The 25,652-nt window shown below is 35.0% G+C and overlaps 2 protein-coding genes across 16 annotated transcripts in view; one reads left to right on the forward strand and one right to left on the reverse strand.

Annotated features, from left to right (window-relative positions):
- Nucleotides 1–15,696, forward strand: part of LOC128162971 (protein boule-like) — a 36,317-nt gene extending 20,621 nt beyond the window's left edge. The window contains exons 7-13 of one of the 5 annotated variants that reach the window (XM_052826418.1): nt 1,783–1,812; nt 3,648–3,772; nt 3,876–3,947; nt 8,686–8,748; nt 9,545–9,598; nt 10,155–10,310; nt 12,970–15,696. In XM_052826418.1, coding sequence (XP_052682378.1) covers nt 1,783–1,812; nt 3,648–3,772; nt 3,876–3,947; nt 8,686–8,748; nt 9,545–9,598; nt 10,155–10,310; nt 12,970–13,548 — 1,079 coding nt within the window. In that variant the 3' untranslated portion in view covers nt 13,549–15,696. The remainder of the gene's footprint in view (nt 1–1,782; nt 1,813–3,647; nt 3,773–3,875; nt 3,948–8,685; nt 8,749–9,544; nt 9,599–10,154; nt 10,311–12,969) is intronic. The other 4 variants (XM_052826419.1, XM_052826421.1, XM_052826420.1 and 1 more) reach the window with 4 other exon arrangements.
- Nucleotides 15,697–17,179: 1,483 nt separating this feature from the next.
- The window catches only part of LOC128162419 (dynein heavy chain domain-containing protein 1-like), a 66,455-nt gene continuing 57,982 nt past the window's right edge, over nt 17,180–25,652 (reverse strand). For all 11 annotated transcript variants that reach the window (XM_052825617.1, XM_052825626.1, XM_052825624.1 and 8 more), the window contains 10 exons: nt 24,788–25,035; nt 24,341–24,541; nt 23,818–23,986; nt 23,374–23,588; nt 21,253–21,436; nt 20,810–20,934; nt 20,057–20,350; nt 19,512–19,681; nt 18,602–19,154; nt 17,180–18,290 (listed from right to left, as the gene is read on the reverse strand). In XM_052825617.1, coding sequence (XP_052681577.1) covers nt 17,943–18,290; nt 18,602–19,154; nt 19,512–19,681; nt 20,057–20,350; nt 20,810–20,934; nt 21,253–21,436; nt 23,374–23,588; nt 23,818–23,986; nt 24,341–24,541; nt 24,788–25,035 — 2,507 coding nt within the window. In that variant the 3' untranslated portion in view covers nt 17,180–17,942. The remainder of the gene's footprint in view (nt 18,291–18,601; nt 19,155–19,511; nt 19,682–20,056; nt 20,351–20,809; nt 20,935–21,252; nt 21,437–23,373; nt 23,589–23,817; nt 23,987–24,340; nt 24,542–24,787; nt 25,036–25,652) is intronic.

Here is a 25,652-nt window from a genome sequence, read left to right on the forward strand (position 1 = left end):
AATTGAAAGTTAAATGTACGTGCACATGTTGCTTTTTCATCTTTACATATCTGATGGAGAATCAATATTAAATGAAATGTATTTGAATTTTTGATACAAAGTCTTCAAAGTATTTGTACCAGTAATGACCTGAACTGTGAATTTGGTTGACTGGAATCTTGAGGTCGATATATGACGTTTGTGAGGAAGACAGTTAAAAATCTTATCCCTACAAATCTGGCAGTGTTGGTGTGATAAGTATCAGAATAGTTTTGTTCAGCATTTTGAAAAAATTGCCAGACACACATGTGTGGAAGATTTAACTAAGAATGGGCAGGTAAGATCTAATAGATAACTTCACTGAATGCTTCCTTTATAGCAGAAAATGAGCGATTTCTGAATTAAGCATTGTGATAGAAAACTAAGCAGGAAAAGTCTGTGTCACAAACTGTTGTGAATTTTTTTGTCTCTAGATACTGGTATGCTGACCACACTCTTTCTTGCAGAGAGCCAAATTCTGAAATAAAAGGGATGGCTAGGCCATCTTGATAAATTTGATGGCCAGGGCTTTATTTAAGAATAAGCAAAGTCTAATGAAGACTGTCTTGATTAAAACTTCATAGGAGATTAGACATGGACTTGGAGTCCATCCAGTTATGGCACTTGATAAAGAGCCTGTCCTCTTAAGGTGGTATGGGACACTTCCATGTTGTGATGTATTGTTTATAGAAATAAAAAATAAAATGAAGTGTAATTTTATGAGTAGTTTCTTTCCCAATATTGCCCCATAACAGCGTGGTGCAGTGGGTTAGAGGTAGTACAGAAATCTGTAAATCATGAGTTCGAATCCCTGTGGGGGTTTAAGTTTTTTTACCTCTCCAAATATTTTTAAAAGCTATTTTTGGTAAAATATTAGTGTTTTTATTGTAAAATATAAAAATTCTAAACAAGTGAAAGTATTTAAATTATAATGTACTTTAATCCACATTAATATCGACAGATGTCCCATACCACCTTAAAGGAGTGACAGAACTTGTTGCGTGGCATCTTCAGGGTGTTGTTGACTTTTTTCAGATGAGCCAGACTGAGGTAGATAACAGCCTTGTTGTTCGGCCTGTCATCATGTTTACTGTTTACTGTTTAGTATTTTGGCACTATTGTTATTTCAGCATGATGGGTGCACAAAGCAGGACCAAGTTCTTTAAAAATAGAGTTTTAGTGTTTAATAGCGGGTTTTCCCCCCAGAGTTTTCCAAAATTGACCTCCAGTCCACTTGTTTTTGCGGCGATGCCTTTACGAAATATCAGAAATTGAACCACTATAGTGTAATCAGACCAATTGTGGGTTTTTTTCTGAATCATATTTTTTTTAGAAACATGAATAACTTTATGAATGATTTCTGTGGGGGAAATTCTTTGTAGTTGTTGATAACGATGATTTACATTTTGTAATCTCAAATTATTCTGTGCATTTTTCAGTTGAACTACATGGCATTGATTATTCCTGACCTTGTTTCAGAATTTTAACTGTACAGTTGTTTAAATAATACAGAGCATGTTGCAGTCTTTCTCAAAATACAATTAATTTTTCAGTTCTTTTTTTATCCCCCTGATCTTTAAGAATTAAAAACTGATGTTGTTCAGAATTCATTGTGCGACTTAACTTTGTTTGATGGGCATTGTCTCATTTTGGTTGTTACTCAAAAATTTGTGTTCATAAAAATTCGGATTCATTTCTTTTGAAAAAGACTGTATAAACTGAGAAGTCACATGACTAATATGACAATGAGAATGTTTGTTTCAGGCGTGGAATCACTGGCCACGGATACCTTAGGTACAAAAATTTAAGATACGTTCAACTAAATGCATGCTCAGCTATGCATCTAAACCAAAAAAACAAAAACTAAGGAGCTGCACAATCCCATGTCTTGAAATGGCTTGTAACCCATCATGGAAAGGAACAGGTTTTGGGATTAGAATGCATGTTTGAAAACAAATCAGAAGAGACTTGCCTTTCACTGGTTTGAGTATGTACACGGCAATGGTCAAATACCCAAGTGGTTAGAGTCTTAGTCCTGTACCATTTTGAGTAATATACCTTTGACGTTTGTGATCATTACAAATTTAAGAAATATTTTGGGTACAGATCCGGGTGGTTTTTGTCTAAATTATTGAAACGGTCAGAGATGGTGCCGACTCATATACTTGTAAACCTGAACAAGAGTTGTTAAAAATATTTTGTAGCTTCTGCTTGAATTCTGTTGTTTCCTCTAGGTTTAACCACAACATTTGGTCACCAATGAAATAGTCTTATACAAATCATCTATGCCATGTATGCCTGGCTGTTTAAGTTCAATGTTTTAAAATCATAAAATATATTTTTGATAAAAAACTCTTTCTTGAACTTCAAACACTCATTCCTGATGCATTTGAAATATTTGACTCAAGTGCTGAAGTTGAGTTCATTTTTACCCAGTGTCCTTTATGACCAATGTGACTTTTCTGTGAAATAAAATGTGTTGACCTAGTTATAGGAGGATATGTGTAGACATATCCATTCCAGACACTCTCCATTTGATATATAATTGTATGGTTTTGAGTGATTGTGCAAATTTATTTATCATAAGCCCCTCATCTTGTTGTATGTGGACATGAGAATTCCAAGAAAAACAGCAGCACACAGCAAAGCTGGCTTTATTTTTTAAGAAAAATTGTAATTTTGCATTTTCATTAGCATTAGCATGGCCATCCATTTCATATTTTGATACTCTCATTTCATATTTTTATACTCTTAACTCATGTCACATTTCTCTACTTCATTGACGGTAAAGTTATCAAACATAAGAGCTAAAATAATTGTTTTGTTTGGTTGTGTCTGTTACTTGACAAGCTTTCACAGTGATAATTTTCATGATTTTATGGTAAATCGTTTGAGTTTTCAACATTCTAGATGATTTTCTGTCCACAATGTTAGTTCATCATGTTCATTCCATTTTTACATTTTCATCATGTTTTTTACAACTTTTTCTTTTAAAAAACATAAAGGTTTATAGAGAACAATGAGATTTTAGATTGAAGGAATAATAGTTGGTTTTTGAAGAAAGTGTTTTAGTGAATCTTTTTCAATACTCATCTGTCCATTCTTTCTAGAAGGCACACAAGTAACGAAGCAAAAAAAAAAAGAGAATTGTGCATGGTGTGATGAATGCTAATTTGTGCATTGGTTTTATGTTCTTGTGATATGGTAGATATAATCAGTTATAACAATGGTTGTGTGATGATTAATTAATATTCACATTGGCACTCACTTGTAATGCCACTTCACAGGCATTGTCACTAACTTGTAATGTCACTTCACAGATTGATGTGGTGCACCTTGCATTAAAACACAAGCAATTACAACAGCATGGTCAAATTTATCAAAACTGCACCAGATATATTTTTACAAGAAATGCAAAGTATTTTAGATTGAAAAATGAACCCTAATATTCATCATTTAAAAAAAAAAAAGGAGTATTGAAATTCTCTTTATAAGAAAGATAATTCCTTCATTGTCTGAAAGGGATATCTTTGAAAATCTTTTAGTTGGTTTTATGTTGAACACTGGTAAGAAAGAATATCTTTTTGATGTAAAACTCCAGCATGACTTCAACATCCCCTGTTTTGTAGATGCCTCTATTCCTGCAGGAACTGTACTGTTGGCCAATGGAGTGCCTTACACATATCAAAATGGAATGGCTATATTCCACGCCCCTGAGGGAGGCTATCCAATCGCCCAGCCACAGATAAGTTCAGTAAGTGAATAACACAGATGATGCATTCGATACAAGTTCTGCACTTATCTACAGGCTTGAGGAGGAAGAAGACATAATGTTAATCAGTGATCGATCTTTTCAGGCATCACTGTCGGCTATGATGGTCCCTCAGACGCCAACAATGTATCTAGCTCCTCAATATACATACCCTCCAGTAAGTGTCAAATTGCTTATCAATATTCTTCCTGTTAAAAAATCCTCCATCTTTTCTTGTTAATAACTTTATTGGCTTTGATTTTCAAACATTGTTGTGTGAGGTACTTCACTACACCAAGACTTATACTTTTTAAGACACTAAGTCACAAGTTAACGATTTAAATGTTTTGTTAAACTGTTTATATCAATCGATTCAGATGTATATCGTAATAGCTCAGTAGTTAAAGTATCAGGCCTGTGATTTGCAGGTTATGAGTTCAAATCCGCGTGGGGCTTTATTTCATGTTTACGGAATGAAATTTTTGAAAATATCATTTTTTATCTAAAATTGCACATTTTTTCGCCTATTTGACACATATACTGCTTATCATCATGCTATCTATCATAATCAAGTAATTTTCTGCTGATTTGAGAAACTATTTCAGGGTGTATTGAGGCACCTTAATTGCTTAACTTTTTTTTTTTGTGAAAAAGAGGGTTTTGTTAAGTCTCAATGAAAAGTGGAAGGTTTAATCAGTAAAGAAGTATCTTTAAGGCTCATGAAATAATTCATCAAAGCCAATTAACATTAACTCGCAATAATATCTGATGTAACCATTGAATGATCAGTCCCAGTTTTCACACGACATCACGAAACGGGTGTGCTTGACGCAAAAATTTTCTGTTCTGCAATATTTTTACAAGCACTGTGGTGCAAACATATCTAACAAACTATATCAATCTAACAAACTATATCATGGTCATACTTTTTAGCTCACCGAGACGAAGTCAGGGGGAGCTTATGCTATACCCTCGGCGTCGGCGTCCGGACCTGGTTAAAGTTTTTGTTGCAGGTCCTGTATCTAAGCTATTACTTGTCCTATCTTCACCAAACTTACATGGATGATGCATCTGGACCTACTTACGGACTTGAAAGACTTGGATGCTGAATCAGAGTCCTAAATTTCAGATGCTGGAGGAGGTTAAGATTGTTGGACCAGGTTAAAGTTTTTGTTGCAGGTGCCCTTTGATAGCATTATCTTAGTTACTGCAGGTCTGTACTTCACCAAACTTGCATGGATGGTGTGTCTTATGATACTGATGCACCAGACAGGCTTGAGTGCTGAATCTGAGCTATAGGTTTCGGATGCTGGAGGAGGTTAAGGTTTTTAGAGCTGGTTAAAGTTTTTGTTGCAGGTGCCCTTTGATAGCAATATCTAAGTTACTGCTGGTCTGTACTTCACCAAACTTGCATGAATGGTGTGTCTTATGATACTGATGCTCCAGGCAGGCTTGAATGCTGAATCTAGGCTATAGGTTTCGGATGCTGGACGAGGTTAAGGTTTTTAGAGCTGGTTAAAGTTTTTGTTGCAGGTGCCCTCTGATGATTATATCTTAGTTACTACTTGTCCTAACTTCACCAGACTTGCATGGATGGTGCGTCTTATGATACTGATGCACCAGACAGGCTTAAATGCTGAATCTGAGCCATAGGTTTCGGATGCTGAAGGTTAAGGTTTTTAGAGCTGGTTAAAGTTTTTTAAACAGGTGCCCTCTGATGATTACATCTTAGTTATTACTTGTCCTAACTTCACCAGACTTCCATGGATGGTGTGTCTTATGATACTGATGCACCTGACAGGTTTGAATGCTGAGTCTGAGCCATAGGTTTCAGATGCTGGATATGGTTAAGTTTTTGGAACAGGTCACATGTTTAATAGATAAAAGTACTTTTTCAAACTTGCATAGTTGATTTAACTGTAGTATGAATGAATCACAGAGGAAGGTTCAGATGCAGAGCTTGATCTCCATCATCAAGGATGCTATAAAATATATCTTAGTTATTACAGGTCCTAACTTCACCAAACTTGAATGGATGGTGTGTCTTATGATACAGATGCACCTGACAGGCATTAATGTTGAATCTAAGCCATAGGTTGCGGATGCTGGAGCAGGTTAAGGTTTTAATTGCTAGTGCCCTCTGATGATGATATCTTAGTTATTACTGGTCTGAACTTCACCAAACTTGCATGGAGATGCGTCTTATGTATACTGATGCACCTGACAGGCTTGAATGCTGAATCTGAGCCTTAGGTTTTGGATGCTGGATGAGGTTTAGTTTTTTTGGAACATGTCACATGTTTTATAGATTATAGCTTGCATAGTTGATTTAACTATATTATAAATGAAACGCAGAGGTTGCTTCAGATGCAGAGCCTGATCTCCATTATCAAGGATGCTTAAGAAATCTCCTACCTCACTCAAACCTGCCCGATAGACAGATGTGTTTGTTGATAAATGATATAACATGATTCCTATGATACAGTATTGTATGGTATGAAACAATATTGTTAAATATGATACAATATAATATCATATGTAATATTATAAAAAGTTTTATGATACGATATGATATTGTATAATTTTTTTTGATATTTTATGTTATGATATTGTATCATGATATAGTGATGTATAGTATTGTATATTATGATACAATATTGTATAATATTATATTGTATTATTAATTTATTATTTAATCACATGATACTATTACATAAGATATTGCAAAATATAATATTGTATCCTATGATACTATATTGTTTTTTCTATAATATTGTATCATACGATTTTGTATAATATGATATTAGTTTCTGTAATATAGAATTATATCACATGAAATTGTATAATATGATACTGTTATATTATATAATATGGTATCATACGATATTGTATAATATGATATTGGTTTATAATATGATTTATTATCAAATCTGATTCACATGAAATTGTATTGTATGATATTGTAAAATATATTATTGTATCATATGATACAATATGTATAATATAATATTGTATTATATAATATTTTACTTTATCACATAATATTGTATCATTTGATATGATACAATGTTGTATCAAATAACATTGTATAATATGATACAATATCATTATGTAACAAAAATGATACAGTATCATACAATAGCATACTATATTATACAATATAATATCATATGTTTCGATGTTATGATGTATTATGTAATATGATATTGTAATATAATACTATATTGTTTATTATATTATACATATTGTATTATTTGATCAAATACCAATAACGTATAACACAATACAATGTCATATCATACGTTAACAATATCATATCTCATCATTGTTTATTATGGTATTTTATTGTATTATATGATATATTTGTAAATATGATAGGATGCAATATTTAATTTTAAATTATTGTATTGATTAACATATGAACATATGATTATCATACAATTTTTTAACAGATGATACACGATATTGTGTCAAAACAGAATCCATGAATATTCAAGATCATAAAGTATGATTTTCATTTAACCCTTAGGCTGCTACGCGCGACTATTGTCGCGCCGAAGTTTGAGGTCCACCACTGCTACGCGCGACTATTGTCGTTTTTCCGAGAGCGAGTTATCTAAGGTTTCCCCAAGCCTCGTTTTGAACAAAAACACGATGGCTATTGTTAGGAATGAAATTTGATTGGTCAATTGATGTTTTCGGAAGGTTTCTAGAGTTTTCAAGAGTTTAAAATAAAGGCTGTAGAGCGTTAAACTTCCGAGAAATGTTTTGAATTTGTAGCCAAAATGGCGAACATAGAAAGAAGCGACGAGACGAAAGTTTTGAACTTTTTTCACAGTGATAGCAAAGACGTAAATACTTTTGATGGATTTAATCCTGCAGTACATAACTTAGAAGATGTTGAATTATTGATTTATGTGTCTTTGATGGACTTTGTGCTAAGAAATGACCAAGAATTTGAAGCCGATCTCGAGGCAGACTGGTCGCGTGTTGATTCACCGCCATGGAATATCCCATTCACCAGAGAGGAAAAATTAAACGCTAAAATGAAGGATTACGAACCTTTATCGTTTCTTAATTATTTTTTAATGATATGATTATGGTAATTCTTGTCTAATTGATCAACATCTTTACCGAGAGACGTGTGCAGTCCGAGAATGTGAATCAGACCAACATTAAAAAACATTGATAAAGTGTTTGATGTATTTCTTTCTTTTTCAGTTATTTTGACCTATTTATTGTTTACCCGATGTTCAAAAATGATATGAATAAAAATGAATCTAACAATGTATGACTTATTCATATACTAAGGAACTTTTACAGTCATTTGGGATCTAAAATATGACAATTGAAGAATGGAACAATAAAAGGCATTGATTTTCACATTTGAACGTACCTAGATTGATAAATACAAGTTAAATGAAGAAAATGAGCATTGCATTGAAATCTTCAACATTTTCTCTTGCATTTAAATATAAGTTTGGTAACTGTAGCATAAATAGTTGCTGAGATATATGATTTTAAAACTCGGTGGTCAATTACCATTAATTGTGATTAATTAATTCAGCAGTGGCGGCCATCTTGGCGAAAATTAATGCAGCAGCCTAAGGGTTAATATGATAAAGGTGGTCTCATAAAGGTGAAGTCTCATAAGAGTGATGTCTCGTCTCGGTGAGCTTTGTAATCTGTGATTGTTATTGCATTATTTTTAAAAAATATCGAAGGAGATGTTACTAATAGAAAAGGGAAAGGTGATTTATATAAATGAATTTAAATGGCAAAAAACGATTGGGTCTCTAGTTACAAAAAAAAATATGAAATCTACATGTAACATTTGTTTGGCAAGATAAGAATTACAATATGATATTGTTTATTCTTACAAGTTATTTCTTCTTCCTCGTCAATTCTTTATACAGTTGGGCTTCGATAATTCAGAAGCCAAACATCAAGATACCACAACATCCAGGCAATATTATATGGTAACTTTTTTTTCAGACAATTTAAAAAACAATTTAGGAAATTTCAGTATGGATATTTGTCATTTCCTACAACCAAATTGACTAGATTTTTTCTCTATAATCCACTGTTCACGTGGAGAAATTGATTAAACAAAAAGCTGTCATAAATTCATAGATACACAATATCCATTTTCATCTTAAACTACCGCCATGTTAAAACTTGATGTATCTTGGAATACTGCCTATAGTTCTTTATTGTAAAGCTGATTGCTACACACCTGCGTATAAGGGTGAGAGCTCTATGTATGCATTGTCGCATTCATTTATTTATTCTCTCATATTACATTAGAAACAGTCATTCTGAAGAAAATATGACAGTATGTTGTTGCATTCTAGGGATTATGGAATTAAAAACCAAAAAATATTTCAAAAAACCTTAATATATCAGAACTTTTCTGTGTGTTGTTGCACAAGCTATTAACTGTAGTGAAATTGCAGCACATGATAAAATAAACTCTTAATATTGATATCGATAAATATCGATTAAAGATAAAGTGTCAGCATTTACAGTATATATATGGCACACTCTTTGAAAGCTGCGCAAGTGTTTTATTTATGCATGCAAATACAACCATTTCCTGTGAAGACAATTCAGATTTTTTGTCCATTCTTGCTTAAAGATGTCTTATGGTGCTATTTCCACAAATTATCAACATGATTTTGAAACCTTAAGCTATGCTATAATAAAGCTTGTAATGTTTTTCCAGAAAATTACATTTTACATGCATTTTACTGTAGAGTATGTTTTGTATTGTAGACTACCCCACAATGGACCTCCCCCAGTGGACAGTGGAGATGGACCACACCGCAGGTACTGTGTTATGGATTATTTTCGCCCTTCACTTGCAAATGGTTTCGCCCTGTCTTGAATTCACCCAAAGAAAGATTTTTAACATGTTTAAAAAGAAATATTTGAGACATGGATATTCAGTCAGTCTTAAATTAACCCAATGATGATTGCCCTTTCTTGAATCGCCCAAACAAAGTATTATTTAAAGAGAGAAAATATGAGGCATGAATATTTGGTCAGTCTTAAATTTGCCCCCTGTAAATGAGGGCGAAAAAACAAAAGCGAATGTTTTCTGTATACCGCAGTATGATAATTAAGTTGCTTATTAGAATGAAATCTTCCTAAAAGATCATGAATTATATTTATAAAAAAAAATGCAGAGGTATCTGGAAAACTTGTGTTAATGAAAAAGATGATGAATAGAATGTTCAACAATGAATTACCAGTGTAATAAAACAAACAAAAATATTGGGAAAAAATGAGGTCCTTGGAAATGAATATGGATAAAATTTAAAAGTATCATTTATGTTAATGATAAAAAACATATTCAGAGCTGGTATTAATTCTGATGTGACAGAGCCCTCAGCAGGCGGTGACAGGATCCCCAGGCTACATCTATGCCACCACCATGCATAGCCCTCCTGAGCTGATGTATGCCCAGGCCCCACCTCACGGCTACCCCACAGAGCACGGGGAACCGGGCTTGATGTCTGATGGCCAGCAAGCAGTCGAGGTAATTGCCCCCTACATGTAGGCCTAAGTCTGTGGTTAGATTTACTTGACAATCGGTCATCAACGGCCATTTGCCATTATTGATGATGGGGATATGCTTTGTACACAGTTTGTTTTTGGGCTTTAAAATGAAAGTTGATGGGGTGGATTTTCTACAAAGCCAAATTTAAGACAGACATGTAAAGTGATTGCTGGCTCCTTTTAGCGATATGGGGCCGTATGAATCCTTGGGCCTTCATATATATATATTTTATTGATATTATATTGTTGTAGAAAAAGAGCTGTCTTTTATACAAAGCACTGATCATTCCATTCTTACTTGTTGTGAATTGTTTTGTTTTTCTAAGAATTTTTTTTTTTACATGACTGCGTGATGTGAACTTTAGCCTAACTTAAGTGTATAAAGTATTTGCACCTCATCTTTGGCCATTATGAAAGTTCATAAGGCTTCCCATTCCAGAGATTTCATCATTTTTGCTCTTGCTATAAAGCCACAGAAGAACTGTAATTCAAACTGTTTAGTTAAATTATTCAGCTGACATAATAACCTTGACAAGTGTGATGTTGTGTTGTTTCAGCATATATTCATAATCATGTAGCTGTCAGCATGCTGTAGTCACTGTATGAAATGCTGCATCTCTGCTGTAGAAATTAGACTAAAGAGTGCATGTATTCAAAGTTCTGCATTAAATGATTGCTGTAATAAAACTAAAATGCACTGATAGTAGTAGAAGATTCGTGCATTTGAAGTAGATTTTTTTCTTCTTAATTAACATAAAAAGTAACAAATGAAGCATTACATTGTCCCCAGCTCTTAAGCAGGTACATCCTTGATGCAGCATTGAGAGTTGCGTGCAGGTCTAATTGTGACAAATACAAAATAACTATGTAGAAGTGCATGCAGAGTTCAAAGATTTCTTTGAAACCAATAGCATAATGAAGAAGACTTGGAGTTTGAGCTTGTTTTGTAGATGGAGGAAACGGCCACACCCAACTACCTGCTGGCTTACCCCTCAGCTTCACTGCCCGCATCGGCTCTCACCTACCGCATAGTTAGCCCCTCCACTGCTGTCCTCAAGAAGTAGTCCCCGCCCTTCACCCACCCAACTCCAGCTCAAAGGGACTTTATTGTCCTCCATGTCTGCATGTTGGTTTTCTTTTGGAAGAATGACCTCAATGAATCAAATTTCAAAGCATGCTTAACTATACTATAAAAACCAAAAATAACAATTAAAAAAAAAATTAAAAAAAACAAAAAAAAAACCCCATGGAAATACCAAAAAACAAAATAACAAGCATGTTTTGGAGATTGTGATGAGGGTGTTTGTATGTATGTATTATAATGATAAGGCACTATACTTCTTATCTGAGAGGTAAAAGTGAAGTGAAAAGTTTTTTTTGAGAGAGCTTAAAGTGTAGTGAAAACTAAACAGAAGGACATAAATTTGGAACAAGAATTTTTTGCCTAGTAATTCCAATTGTTAAAGTGGTCTTTAATATTATGTTATGATTATTGAATTTTTAATGGAAGAACTGAAATTTTAGGAATTTTAGGGTGAGGACCAGCTGGCTTGGATAGTTTATCACTATATATATGCTTTCTAATTACATCTTGTTTTTATTATTAAAAATAAAAATCAAAGAAAAAATCATGATTTTAATGCATGTAGAAGAAAGATCAATTTTTATTGGGCTGTTTGGTGTAAAATGATTTTGACTGTGTGTAGAATCCAGTGGTGGTTGTTGTGTTTGTGCAAACCTTGCTGACAAAGTGAAACATCTTACTGTTGTGTTTGAAAATTCTATGTTCATAGTTGTATGATCATAATAACATCAGTACTTTCTATGATAACATCAGTACTTTCTGTTCATGGTGTGCAAAAAAGTGGGAAGAGGGGGTAGAGAAAATTTTTTTTTCCAGAAAAGTAATTGTAAAGAATCAACTGTCAGTAGCAATTTTCAATTTGTGTCTTTTTCGCAGTATATTCAAATTGTATAAAATAATTCATTCGTCTTTGAAGTTAACTTGACTTTGAAGTTAACTTTTCTTATTGTATGTCTTTCTCTTTTATTGTTGGCACAAGACTTGTTTTCCTTCTTCATCACACTTGTTGAGTGAGTTATGTTTTGCTGAAGTTTCAATTTTATCTTTGATTTTACAAAAACCCAAATACACATTTTCCATCATTGCTCCTTTCAATTGCTTATATTGATATTTCATTTTTTGTTTTTCCTTGTTCATATTTACAATGTTATTTCATATTAATGTGTAACTTCCTTTAAACCAAACATCTTTGATAAATGAGATCTATTAAATGGTGAAACATCTTTAAAAATTGCCAAAACACAAGGGCTAAAGGAAGAGGGAGATGGGATTTTTGAGCAGAGGCAAATATTTGCTACATTGGCATGTTTTTATTATCTTATTTGTTAAGAAACAATATGGTTTAACAATGCATGCTAGTAGAGTACATGTATAACCAAACAATGCAGGTTTTGTAAAATTCATGGACATTTGCTCAAGAAAGATAAAACTGCTTGTAGTTTGGAAACAGTCTGCAATGATTTATTAAAATTTTTAAAAGTGATAAAATCCTGGATTGTTTTGAAGTGTTTAGCTTGGTTAGTGCATGTTATTGTTGAAAACCCACTTATTTCAGGCAAGTTATCTACCCAAACCAATTGAGTCGTCCATTCTGACTGCCCATCCTTACCTCACAGACACTGTGGCCACCACCGAGTCCAAAGAACTCCTGCCTCCCAGCTCTTCTCAGACTGGTATAGGGGCCCAAACGGGGCTTCAACCACTGACGCTGCCTATTAGCTCAGTAGCGAGCTTGGTCTCTGAGCCAGGCAAACCATCGTCTATTTTTACTAGGCCTTTGTATATGAACAGTCCATCTTCGCAGTATGTAGGGGGTGCATATCAAAGTTTAATGCCGTATGCTTCCCCTTCTGTAGCCTCCCAGGGGGCAGTCACTTTTCCCTCGGTGTCGGCCTCCGTTGCCCCTTACCACAAAAAGGGTGGCCCCACTTCAGTGCTCCGTCGCCGTTACAATTCAAACCCTGCTTTTTTAGTTAAACACGGCCACAAAATGCAACAAGTCATGATGCCAACTAAAGCCATTACAGCTAATGGTCACCTTACCTATTTACACAGTGATTGTAGCGCAGTAGGCGACATGTCCTCTGAGACAAAACACTCGATATTAACCCCTCCCCCTACACCAGATGTGTAAAGAACACAAGTTTCTTTTTAGCACTAGACAGTTTTGTTGCCAAGTTTGAATGTTTTGTTCTTGTTATTTGTTTTTAATTTCTTTATCAAAAAAATTGTTTGGTTGTAAATGGAAACATGGCAGTTTATTCGTTGTTGGGAAAGATTTTTTTTTTAATTGTGGGTGATGATTTTGTTTTATGCTTGTAAATAACTGTATCCTAGTATTCAGGTAAAAGTGAATGTCGGGAAGTAAAAGTGAAAGTCGGAAAGTAACAACGGGTGATGTGTGTTTTGTCAGCAAGGTTTGCAAAGTATGTCGTTAATGCTTTTAGTACTTAGTGTCTATACTTGGTATTGTCTCATTTTATGGATTGTATGTTCAGATTGGGGATAAGTTCATATATTTACATTGCACGTGTTTGAAAAAGATGGAGCAGTAGTGTGTGCCATAGGTATAAGTTGATTATCTGGACATGAAAATATTTAGCGTAGTATCAGGATTTGCAATTATACTAAATGCCATTTATACCTTAGCATAATATCCTTTACTAGTATTGCATGCTTAAGAAAATTCAGCTTTTTTGGAATGTAGTTTAGATGTAAAAGAATGCATCAATACAATAGTTTATATTTTTTATCCCACAATCTGTAGTCTTTTGCATGTAAAATATTTTGTCAAGGTTATTTGTCCAAGTATTGGAATTTTTAAATCATCAGAAAAAGAAGAATTCTTTTGCTGAGTTAAAAACAGATGATAGATTAAACTTGTATTTTTTTTCCCATTCAAAAAAACAGATTTTAACAAGCATGATAATGAGAGTAGATTAAGAAAAAAAACCTTTGTTGTTAGATGATATAGCCACAGTTGATTGTAGAATTTCCAAGATCTGTTTTAAATATTTAGATGTTTTAGATTGTGTAATCACTGTTTATGGTGTATATTAATATTTTTCAGTATACTACATGTATTTACTTTGTTGAAAACTATTTCCTGCCTATTTTGTTGCCTTTTTTTCTACTGTAAAAATATAGTAATAAGAAGAAAACAGTATGTTTTGATATTGTATTTATATATCCCTGTTGCCTCACTGTAATCGTGTTATATTTAAGACCTTTATCTAGTTGCACTGTGGTTTCTAAATCATTCCATGCTTTTTGTTTTGCCGTTTATGAATATTCTGTGTTTTTTTTTCTCCCTTTATTTTAAAAAGATATTCATATAGATAAGACTCTTTGTTTCCCAACTGCTCTTGTATATTTGAAAGCTGCATTGGCATTCTTTTGATGTCCGTAGGGGAATTGAAATTTGTCGTAGCAAAATTTAGTGCTTTTCGAGTTGTTGGTTTTCTATCCCCTTGTAGAAAGATTGATGTATATGATATGTTTTACTGTAGATGGCATTCTGCTAGTTTCTCATTGTAAAATGTTGCTATATTGTACATAAAGTGAGACATAATTGAATATGTAGCTCCCTCGATTACATGTGTTTGTTTAGAAGATGCTGTAAACTAACTTTTATTCGTGGGCGAAAAATTTCCGCAAGGTTTTTCGAGAGCCTCATTGTCACTGTCAGTAAGTCCTTATTGTGTGGTTGTTATTGAAACACATGTGTAGATAAGACTTGTTCATAAAGTTAGTTAACACGCACCAATTTATCTTAGGAAATGGTTACATAAAGTCGTGGCGATTAAGGTTTGGTTTACAACTAGTTCTCTTTGTATGTTTAATGTGTCATGATGTCTCTGTTATCGTGACACACAATCAAACCATGACATTCATATAAAAAAAAAAATCAGACTACTTCACCTTGACCATTTTGTACATGCATCATTTCATTTGTGTAGTTCATGCAACTTTTATTTCTGCCTATTAAAGAAATATGTAAATCCAAGCAGATGAAAATGCAGCAAACATACTTGATGCCATGAACGAAGGATATACAAGGTTTATTTTTTCATATATGAAGGAAGTGTTCCTTAGATCTATTGTTTAATATGTAACTTGCATGTAATCTTTTTTTTTTTTTTGTGCGTGGTGAATTTTCATATCAAGTTTTCTTGGGATAAAATGTACACTTTTGGTATTTTTTCTTCAAAAATTGGATTTATAAGAAACATGTAAATTTCGAAGTGTTCTACAGTGTTTTGATTAAATTGCTGATCCTCTATCTCTCATGTTTTAACTATGGAAAGGATCCACAAATTGTAATATGTCGTTTGAATACCAAATAAAACAGTTGCAAATTGTAATACAAGTGTGTGGTTTAGATTTCCATTACTCAACTTTATAGAATTAGGGATGTGTAAGTGCAAACGCATCTGGACCGGCTTATGGACTTGAAAGACTTGGATGTTGAATCTAGGCCATGAATTTTAGATGCTGTAGGAGAATAAGGGTTTTGGAGAAGGTTAAAGTTTTTGGTGCATGTGCCCTTAGACAGGCATTTCTAAGTTATTACTTGTCCTAACTTCACCAAACTTGCATGGATGGTGCATCTTGTAATACTTATGCGCCTGACAGGCTCGAATGCTGAATCTGAGCCATAGGTTTCTACTATGCAAGTTTGAAATAGTACTATAATCTTTTAAACGTGACCTGTTCCAAAAAACTAAATCTCCTCCAGCATCTGAACCCTATGGCTCTGATTCAGCATCCTTGGCTGTGGAGTGCATCAGAATCACAAGATGCATCATCCATTCAAATTTTTTACCAATAATGACTAAGATTTGTCTTTTAAAGGACACCTGCTTGAACACTTTTACCAGCTCTATAAACCTTAACCTAATCCAGCATCCAAAACTTGTGGCTCAAATTTAGCATTCAAGCCTGTCAAGTGCATCAGTATCATAAGACGCACTGTCCATGCGAGTTTGGTGAAGTTAAGACAAGTAATAACCAAGACATGATCATCAGAGTGCACCTGTCCAAAAACTTTAACCAGCTTCAAAAACCTTGACCTCATTCAGCATCCGAAACCAATGGCTCGCATTCAGCATTCAAGCCTGTCTGGTGCATCAGTATCGTAAGACGCACCATCCTTGCAAGTTTTGTGAAGTAAGGACAAGTAGTAACTTTAAAAAATCGCTGTCGAAGGGCAACTGCACCAAAAACTTTAACCTGCTCAAAAACCTTATCCTCCTACTGCATCTATAATCCATGGCCCAGATTCAGTAGGTCCAGATGCATTATCCATGCAAGTTTGAATACGATTTGTTTGTGCAAGGTACTCGGAGTGACTTCCGAATGGAGAAAAGATCTTGGGTTACATAGTAACTCCTTACATGGGTGGACAAGGTCTGGCAGCAGGCTGGGCTTACTGACAACAATCCCCATTATAAATCTCCATAAGAATTTGGTTTTCGTTCCTGTGAATTTTTCCCGAGTTAAAAAGATAATGTGTAAAATTATCTTGGAAATTTTCTTTTCCTTTATTTCGATTGCACTTCTTTCACAGGTATGTGACACTGTATTTATATTAAAAATCGTCCAAATGTGCTGCATAATAAATATCTTGGGACAGACTATAGATAGCATTAGATGGCATTTTTCTTTTGTCATGGTATGCTATTGATCATTTACTACCGCAGTACAGGCAACAGAGTATCAAATCTAGTTATTGTTCACGTTTTTTTAAAACTGAGGAAAAGATCATCATTTAATATTTTTTTATTTGTAACAAATTCATAGCACGTGAACAAATAAATAAAGTGTTGTACACTCAGCAGTTCAATATATATTCATCCATGCAAAAAAGGCACATTCAATCCGAGAAAATTATATACCATATGCAATACTGCCAATATGCCACACATTAGAAATTTTAAAACTGTACTTTCTCAGCAGGATTTTCTTGGCACTTTACAGCAAGGGTCTTGATTAACTTAATTTGCATATTCATTTTGGTCGTGAAATGCAAAAAAATTACCAATACAATTTGATGTAGCACAACAATCAAGAGAAAAGGTATACACTAAAATCACAAAAAATTCTATATCACAGTCTAACAGATGCTTAAAACATCACAAAAAATAATTTTAAAAAATGCACCATTCTCTGGTGCAGTCATCTTCGCAATCGCATATCATAAGACACTGATAATCAATACTGATGTGTGCAACTTATTGTTTTGTAAATTGGTAGAGAATGGGTTGGTGCGCCATAATGCTGAACAGAAATAAGATACAGAGGCAATAAAAATGTTGTTCAATGGTATCCATAAATAATAAGCACACATATCACAATTGGGGAAAATTTACAGTATATCAATAAATTATATTATACAACTGTCATGTATATTGTCAACAAGCCTACATATCACATTAATAGGAATTATAAAACCATCTCTCGTGCAGTTAAGATGGGTATAACGGAATGTTCTATAACAACAACAAAATTCACTTAGTTGGGTTGGGTTCAAACAGTAGTGGCTAGGAATACCCTGTTCTGGTGCCAGACGGTTGGGTCAATGAGAGTGGGAAGTGGTAGCTCTGTTACCATGGCAGCATGACTGTGGCACCGGTGGTCCGCGGAGCAATACAAGGGAGACAAATACTGTTGATGCTTGACAGGAACCCTGGACGGAGAACTGATATTGTACGGCTTGAGCCAAATGACGGGCATGTCCTGGAAACTCTGTTTGTCGGAAGCTCCAGACATCAACATTCCTCGAGCTGTATCCCAGAGGGCATTGTACAGTCGTAGGCCGGTGATGAAGATTCCATCTTTGGGTGGAACAGAGGGATGGAGTCCTGCTGGCATCACCTGATGAAAATGGAAATCAAGGTGAAATTACCTGTCATAATGACCTTTTACATTGTAAAATAGAAATTAAGGTAAAATTTGGTGGCCTGTTATTGTAAACTTTTACATTAATACTTGAAATACAGGGATTGGTATTTTTCCATACAGGCATAAGGAAAATTCTAGTTGTAATGGAAAATTTTTCATTAATCTGGGAAGAAATGTGTACTATTTGTAGAACTAAATGTACATACTACTAGAAAAATGAAACTTTTACCCTAAATTTGTTGCTAATATATGATTTAAAGTGTCAATTAAAAATTATTTCTTACCTGAACCTCAAGTTGAATGGAGTTGACCTCCTTGAAATGTTTACGAGCATACTGATGTTTCACAGCCTCAAAGAAGCGATCAGGCCGGAGGAAACTGGCGACATTGTACACACCAGGCCTCTCTGAGACATAGGTAGAAATAGTATTAAGACGAGTGGGAAGTTCCTTTATCCACTGACTCAAACAGATGCATGATGGGAAGGTCAGCGATAACCAAGCCTTGGGAACCTGGTCCAAGTTTAGACCCAGAATAACCCCCTGAAGTGTCTGAGGAGCCACAGTCTCCCCTTTACTGGCTCTCTGTACAACATTCAGGTCAGAATGCAGTTTCTCCAACAGTCTCTTGTAGCCTTCAACCTCAAAGTGAATAAATGCGTCCACCGGGCTGACGTGGTTTTTGTGGGTGTCGGGGAGTTTGGGTAATTTCTGCACTGCAGCCCACACCATTGGGAACACCGAGTCTGGGGTCAAAGTTAGAGATTCGTCGGCCACGGTCACTCGTGTGAACAGTTCTGGAGCACCTATCACTTGTACAATATCTTTTGACATAGCCCTATTAAGAAAGAAAATTTTTTAGTTAACTTGTCCAAGGGCAAAAAATCTCAAACGTCTATTTCAACAACAATTGAATTATATAATTCATCATTCATTACACTTTAATACATCATATAACATGATATATGTTTGAACTTTTTTTTATAAACAAAGTATCAAGTTCTGTTACGGTAGGTAAAAAAGAAGCGACAAAAAATAAATTACATATTCGTGATGTGTAAAGCATAATCAAAATTACAACTATGACATGGCTTTTCAGGAGACAGAGAAATTCTTGAAACTTGTTTATTATTAATTAAAAGCTTTGGTCATATATCAATCAATCCTTTAAAATTTAAAAATTGATTTAAAATACCTGCTATATCTAGCTATAATATTAGCATCAGCAGCATCTGACAATCCATAGGTCTTGGCTGTTACATCCCCCATCGCTTCTACTGCTTTCTTCAGATTGAAATTCTCGTCAGCAAATTTCAGGAGGTCTGATAGCAAGGTATTGATGGGGCAATCTGATGCTGGTATTTTCTTGAAAATTATTATGAATCTTTGTTTAATATTGTGATAATCTTATGCTTTATTGTTGCAGCAGAAGAGTTATGGTCTAAAACAGTGCAAATCTAAGCAGATGCTCTCTACATTCTGATGAATGTTAAATACATGTGAAATACTTCGACTTTCAATATTTTCAAGGGAAAAGGTAAATAAGTCATATGAAGAGGCTTATTTTAAAAATGAATTCCCATAGTTAATGAATGATGCCAAACATGAAATTTGAACCAGCTAATTCAGATCCTTGAAAATTACTCTCTTGCTTGCCTTTCTTTCAAAGCCCTTAACAAACATACATTTATTTCATCCATTTCCCAAGTTAAAACAATTTATCTTTTCTCATAAACTTACATGTTTGGTTGGATCTGCAGCATATTCAGACAACAGCTTGGCAAGAGCTTCAACCACACGAGCGTCCACAAGATCGGTGCAGTGGTTGGAGTAGATCTGGGACACCAGGTTAGACACCCCAGAACCGCAGGGACATTTGGTCATCACCTTCTTAAAGGCTTCTACAGCAAGTGCTAGGTCTGTCAGTGTCCAGTCATAGTCGTGGACAAAGGCGTTCCTGCCATAGAAGCTCTGCTGCTGGAGTAGTGAGTGGAGTAGGGCCAACGGCATGATGCGAGAAGCTTTACTCACATTCTGAAAAAAGTTGAAATAGAAATACATTTTTGATGTGGTTAATTTCTATACATGCCTGATGCATGGCAAATTTGATTTGTGTCCTTGTACTATGGAAAACAATTTTGAAAAATTCAAAGGTTTACAACAATACTGTATACAGGGAAATATTCGCCCCTGGTTTATTTTTGTTCCATTCACCCTCATTGTCAGCGGGCAAATTTAAGACTGGGTGAATTCCAATTTCCCAAATTATATCTCTTTAATACACAAGTGTGTTTGGGCAGATATAAGACAGGGCAAAATGATTTGCAAGCATGGAAAGGCAAAAATAATGCATGGCGAAAATAACCCTGTATACAGTACATGTTTAATGAACTTTATAAAACACAATATTCTTGTTCTGTCTTATTTTTTTAAAATAGATATGCTCCATTACAAACCATGTATTTTAGATAGTACTGTACTTGACTACAATACCTCATCATTGGGAAGTTTACAGTTGTTGAGAAGGAAGGCGACAGAGCGGTAGGATTTCTGTAGAGTGGACTTGAAGTTCCCTGTCTTCTCACAAGTGACCTTGATTCCATGCTGGACCAGTACACCTGTCACAAAAACAAAGGTAATGCTAACCATTACATCGATAAGCATGGTGTTGTCATTAAACTCTATGGCCTTGAGTGACTAATGAAATCTAATGCAAATGGTAGGAATAATTTGACCTTGAAGCATGATGAATGAACATAGACGTTTTAAAAGTCATTAAGAATAAAGTCCAATTCTAAGACAATTTAGGTGAAGTTTTAGCTTAAAAAGCAGGGAGATGGATCAAAATCAATATGCACAATGTATGATATATGTCACATAAAGTATTCTATGCTTGTTGGGGTTGGACCCACACAAATGGAATCGATTAGACCCACCAGGAATAAGTCTTGTGGGGTCCGCCTGAGTTGTGATCCAGAGTCGGAATGTGTTGTGGATACGGAGGTTGAGGGTGGGGTCTTTGGGCGGCTTGGAGTGGGTGACCAGACTGGCTCCCTCATCAGCAATGTCAGTGTGCTGCCTCAGTCTCTCGTGCTCTATCCACTTACTATACACAATGTCCTGTAAATAATCAATCAAGGTTTGTATAATTAGTTCATGGTTTAATGAAAGATTTAGATCACATGAAGAGCTGTCTTTCCGAGCATATTTAAAAGGTTTACATCAATATCAAAAGTATAGGAAAGATTTATGGTGTTTGAAAACAAGTAATATAAACAAGAGGCCCATGGGCCACATCGCTCACCTGAGGAACAATAGGTATGATAAAATCAGCTTAATGGAGTCATAATACAAACTATCTGGACAATGTACAATAATACATGTTGATCCTGTATAAATAAAATCCATTTTCCCCTGGATATTCTTATGTTTATAATCATTAGTCCCTTTTCTAACAGGACGATTTTATAGTCATATCATATGTTGAGTATTGCAGTTCTCAAAAAGATCCTTAACAATTGTTTATATATGGGATATAAACGTACATAAACTCTGAACCTTCTTGTGAGGCCAAAGAATTGTCCTGGGGCCAAAGTCTTAACAATTATAAAGAATCATCTGGCTGATTAGTTTCTGAGAAGAAGATTTTTAAAGATTTACCATATATATTCCTTTGTTAAACTTTGAACCCCCATTGTGGCCCCACCCTACCCCTGGGGATCATGATTTTCACAACTTTGAATTTACACTACCTGAGGACGCTTCCACACAAGTTTAAGCTTTCCTAGCTGATTAGTTTCTGAGAAGAAGATTTTTAAAGATTTACCATATATATTCCTATGTAAAACTTCGATCCCCCATTGTGGCCCCACCCTACTCCCGGGGGTCATGATTTTCACAACTATGAATCTACACTACCTGATGATGCTTCCACACAAGTGTCAGCTTTACTGGCTGATTAGTTTTTGAGAAGAAGATTTTTAAAGATTTACTCTATATATTCCTATGTAAAACTTCGATCCCCCATTGTGGCCCCACCCTACCCCCGGGGGTCATGATTTTCACAACTTTGAATCTACACTACCTGAGGATGCTTCCACACAAGTGTCAGCTTTCCTGGCTGATTAGTTTCTGAGAAGAAGATTTTTAAAAATTTACTCTATATATTCCTATGAAATAAAACTTCGACACCTCATTGTGGCCCCACCCTACCCCTGGGGATCATGAATTTCACAACTATGAATTTACACTACCTGAGGATGCTTCCACACAAGTTTCAGCTTTCCTGGCTGATTAGTTTCTGAAAGGAAGATTTTTAAAGATTTACTTTTTATATTCCTATGTTAAACTTCGACACCCCATTGTGTCCCAACCCTACCCCCGGGGGTCATGATTTTCACAACTGTGAATTTACACTACCGGAGGATGCTTCCACACAAGTTTCAGCTTTCCTGGTCTTATGGTTCATGAGAAGAAGATTTTTAAAGATTTACTCTATATATTCCTATGTTAAATTTCGACCCCCAATTGTGGCCCCACCCTACCCCCGGGGGTCATGATTTTCACAAATTAGAATTTACACTACCTGAGGATGCTTCCACACAAGTTTCAGCTTTCCTGGTCTTATGGTTCATGAGAAGAAGATTTTTGAAAATTTCTCGAAAATTTTCATAAATTCCTAATTATCTCCCTTTGCAAAAGGGCGTGATCCTTAATTTTCACAAATTTAAATCCCCTTAGGCTAAGGATGCTTTGTGCCAAGTTTGGTTGAAATTGGCCCAGTGGTTCTTGAGAAGATGTTGAAAATGTGAAAAGTTTACAGACAGACGGACAGACGGACGGACGGACAGACAGACAGACAGACGGACGACAGACAAAATGTGATCAGAATAGCTCACTTGAGCTTTCAGCTCGGTGAGCTAAAAAAGAGCAACACTGAAAAATAACCATAATTTTATTCAAGTAGTTTTGGATTTACAATTTGCAGGACAATTGTTACAGTATCATAAACTTTATAACCTCAACATTTTCATTTTTTGGCATATAAACAAACTTACCTTCAGCAGTTTGAAGAACTGAGGGTTTGGTTCCTCTGACAGATGGTAGTTCTGTAGCAGAAGCCAGTAACCATTCTGTATGCAGTCCTCTATGGCCTGGGTCACCTCTCCCATCTGACCTTTGACCCCAAAGTTCATGACCTTTACCCTTCCTTCCATTCCAACCTCTTTGGCTAGTCTCTTCACTTCATGTGATGGACTGATGTATGAATATCCTATAAGACAGTGTTTGCAATCTTTAACCCACTTTTCTTGGTACCAGTACATAGGTCTAAAAAATTTTTCTAACCCAAATACGGTGCAACATTACTGTAGACCCCCCAAAAATTGATTCTATAAGTGCCAAAAATTAAAACTACACATGTAGTTATTTATTGCAGTTGGAAAAAACCTTTCTTTTAAGTGCAAAACTTCGAATAGGTTGTTGACACTGCATATGCTTACCATTAGTGCCACCAGCTGTTTCCATGTCATTTGTAGGGAAGGGAGAGATGAATACAACTGGCGTTGTTTTGTCGGTGAAGTTATAGACCTCTCGTATGTTATAGTGATCCGCTACCATCCGTACATTTCCCAGTTCATAGAGTGTCATCATACTAGCCAGCTCATACAACTTCAAACAATAAGTCACAATGTAATATATGTCAAGTTTTATCATTGTAACCATCAATAATATTAGGAATAGTAATTATCTGTTTATAAGCATACTTCTATTTATTCGCCATAAGTATGCATCCATACGCTGACAGTTATTTTTTTTAACAATAATTTCAACTGATAAGCCATAAATAGAAAAGAGCTTCAATGAATGACTTCTGCATTTTTCGACGCATTTGCTCATTTTCAAAATAAACAGTTTTCATAAACTAAGCCCTGAAGATATGAAAACAGGTTAGCTTTGTTGCATGAAATCATATAAATTGTACTAATATTAAGTAAGAATCTGTATGAAGGCTTAACAACTTACTCTGTCTGGCCTGCAGATTTTCCACAGGATACACTTCTGGAATATGGAGAGTTCCTGGAGGGAGTTTCCGGGGACGGGGTTCATCAGGATGATTGGGTGACTGAAGTATTCCTCCCACTGTTTCCAGTTCTGGATCAGTGACCGCCGGAGTCCGTTGAATGGATGATGCAGCTGTTCTACCACTAGGCAGTCAATCCAGGCCTGCAAGAGATTAACATGAACATGACTAATGATATTATGGTAATTACATTTTGATTTATTTAACCAAACAAAAAATGTTACCCTTTGAATATTGTATTACGTTTGAGGTTTAAAGGTCATTTCAAGCTTGTATTACGTTTAAATTCAATAACACTTCTTTTTTATGTCCTGAAATTTTGGATTAAAATCAAGAAATAAACCTGATATATCACAGAGGACACCCCAAAATTGTATGCAAAAATTAACCTGATTGGTCATTCCGTTGGGCTTTGATTCTAAAAGAGCCACTTCATCCAGACCCTGCTTGTCGAAGCCATTGATGAAGAGACTGAGTTCCTTTGTGGAGGCTTTACGATTCATTCTCATCCTCTCAACAGACACAAGGAGTTGTAACAGTGTAAAGTGCTGTTCAAACATCATCATGGAAATGTATCTAAATATAGCAGTGGAGGTCGCATCCATCAACTCCTGGGCTCGGGCTTGTGGGGCACCCACTGTAATGGATCAAGAGGATGTGAGCTTTACAAATCTTTTGCCTTGTTTTGCATTCTGCTAATTCCTTGCAGCCAATTTCACACATCCTTTCTTTCTCTCTCATTTAATCAATGCATATTAATCAATTTTAATGTATTTAATAAATGATCTTTGAGTTACATGATTTGAATGTATGGCTTGTTTCATTAAGATAAATCAGTGATAGTATCTTTTTTGAGTTAAATTATAACCCTATGATAATTTTTTTATGCATTAAAGTAACTGTGAATTCAAGCACCTTAGTTTAAATGAAAGAAAAAAGTGAGTAAGCTCACATATCCCATGCTCGTGCATCTAATACTTGACAATGCTACATAATGAATGGCAGGGTATGCATTTGTAATACACAAAACATTCTGACAAAGGGCATAACTCCCAATATATTATCAAATCAAAACTTTCCGAAAAAATGCAAATTTTTTATTTTGTCATTAACAACAACAAAATTCTAAAATAAAAAAACATGAAATTCCCAAGAAAATCATGGAATCAGAATTTCTTGTAGTATGCACATCTAAAAATTGGGTCCTTAATACCTACAGTTTCATGGAAATTCCGTGTGGTGGTTTACGAGGAG

This window comes from Crassostrea angulata, chromosome 9, assembly GCF_025612915.1.
Source record: "Crassostrea angulata isolate pt1a10 chromosome 9, ASM2561291v2, whole genome shotgun sequence".
Classification (NCBI taxonomy): domain Eukaryota; kingdom Metazoa; phylum Mollusca; class Bivalvia; order Ostreida; family Ostreidae; genus Magallana; species Magallana angulata.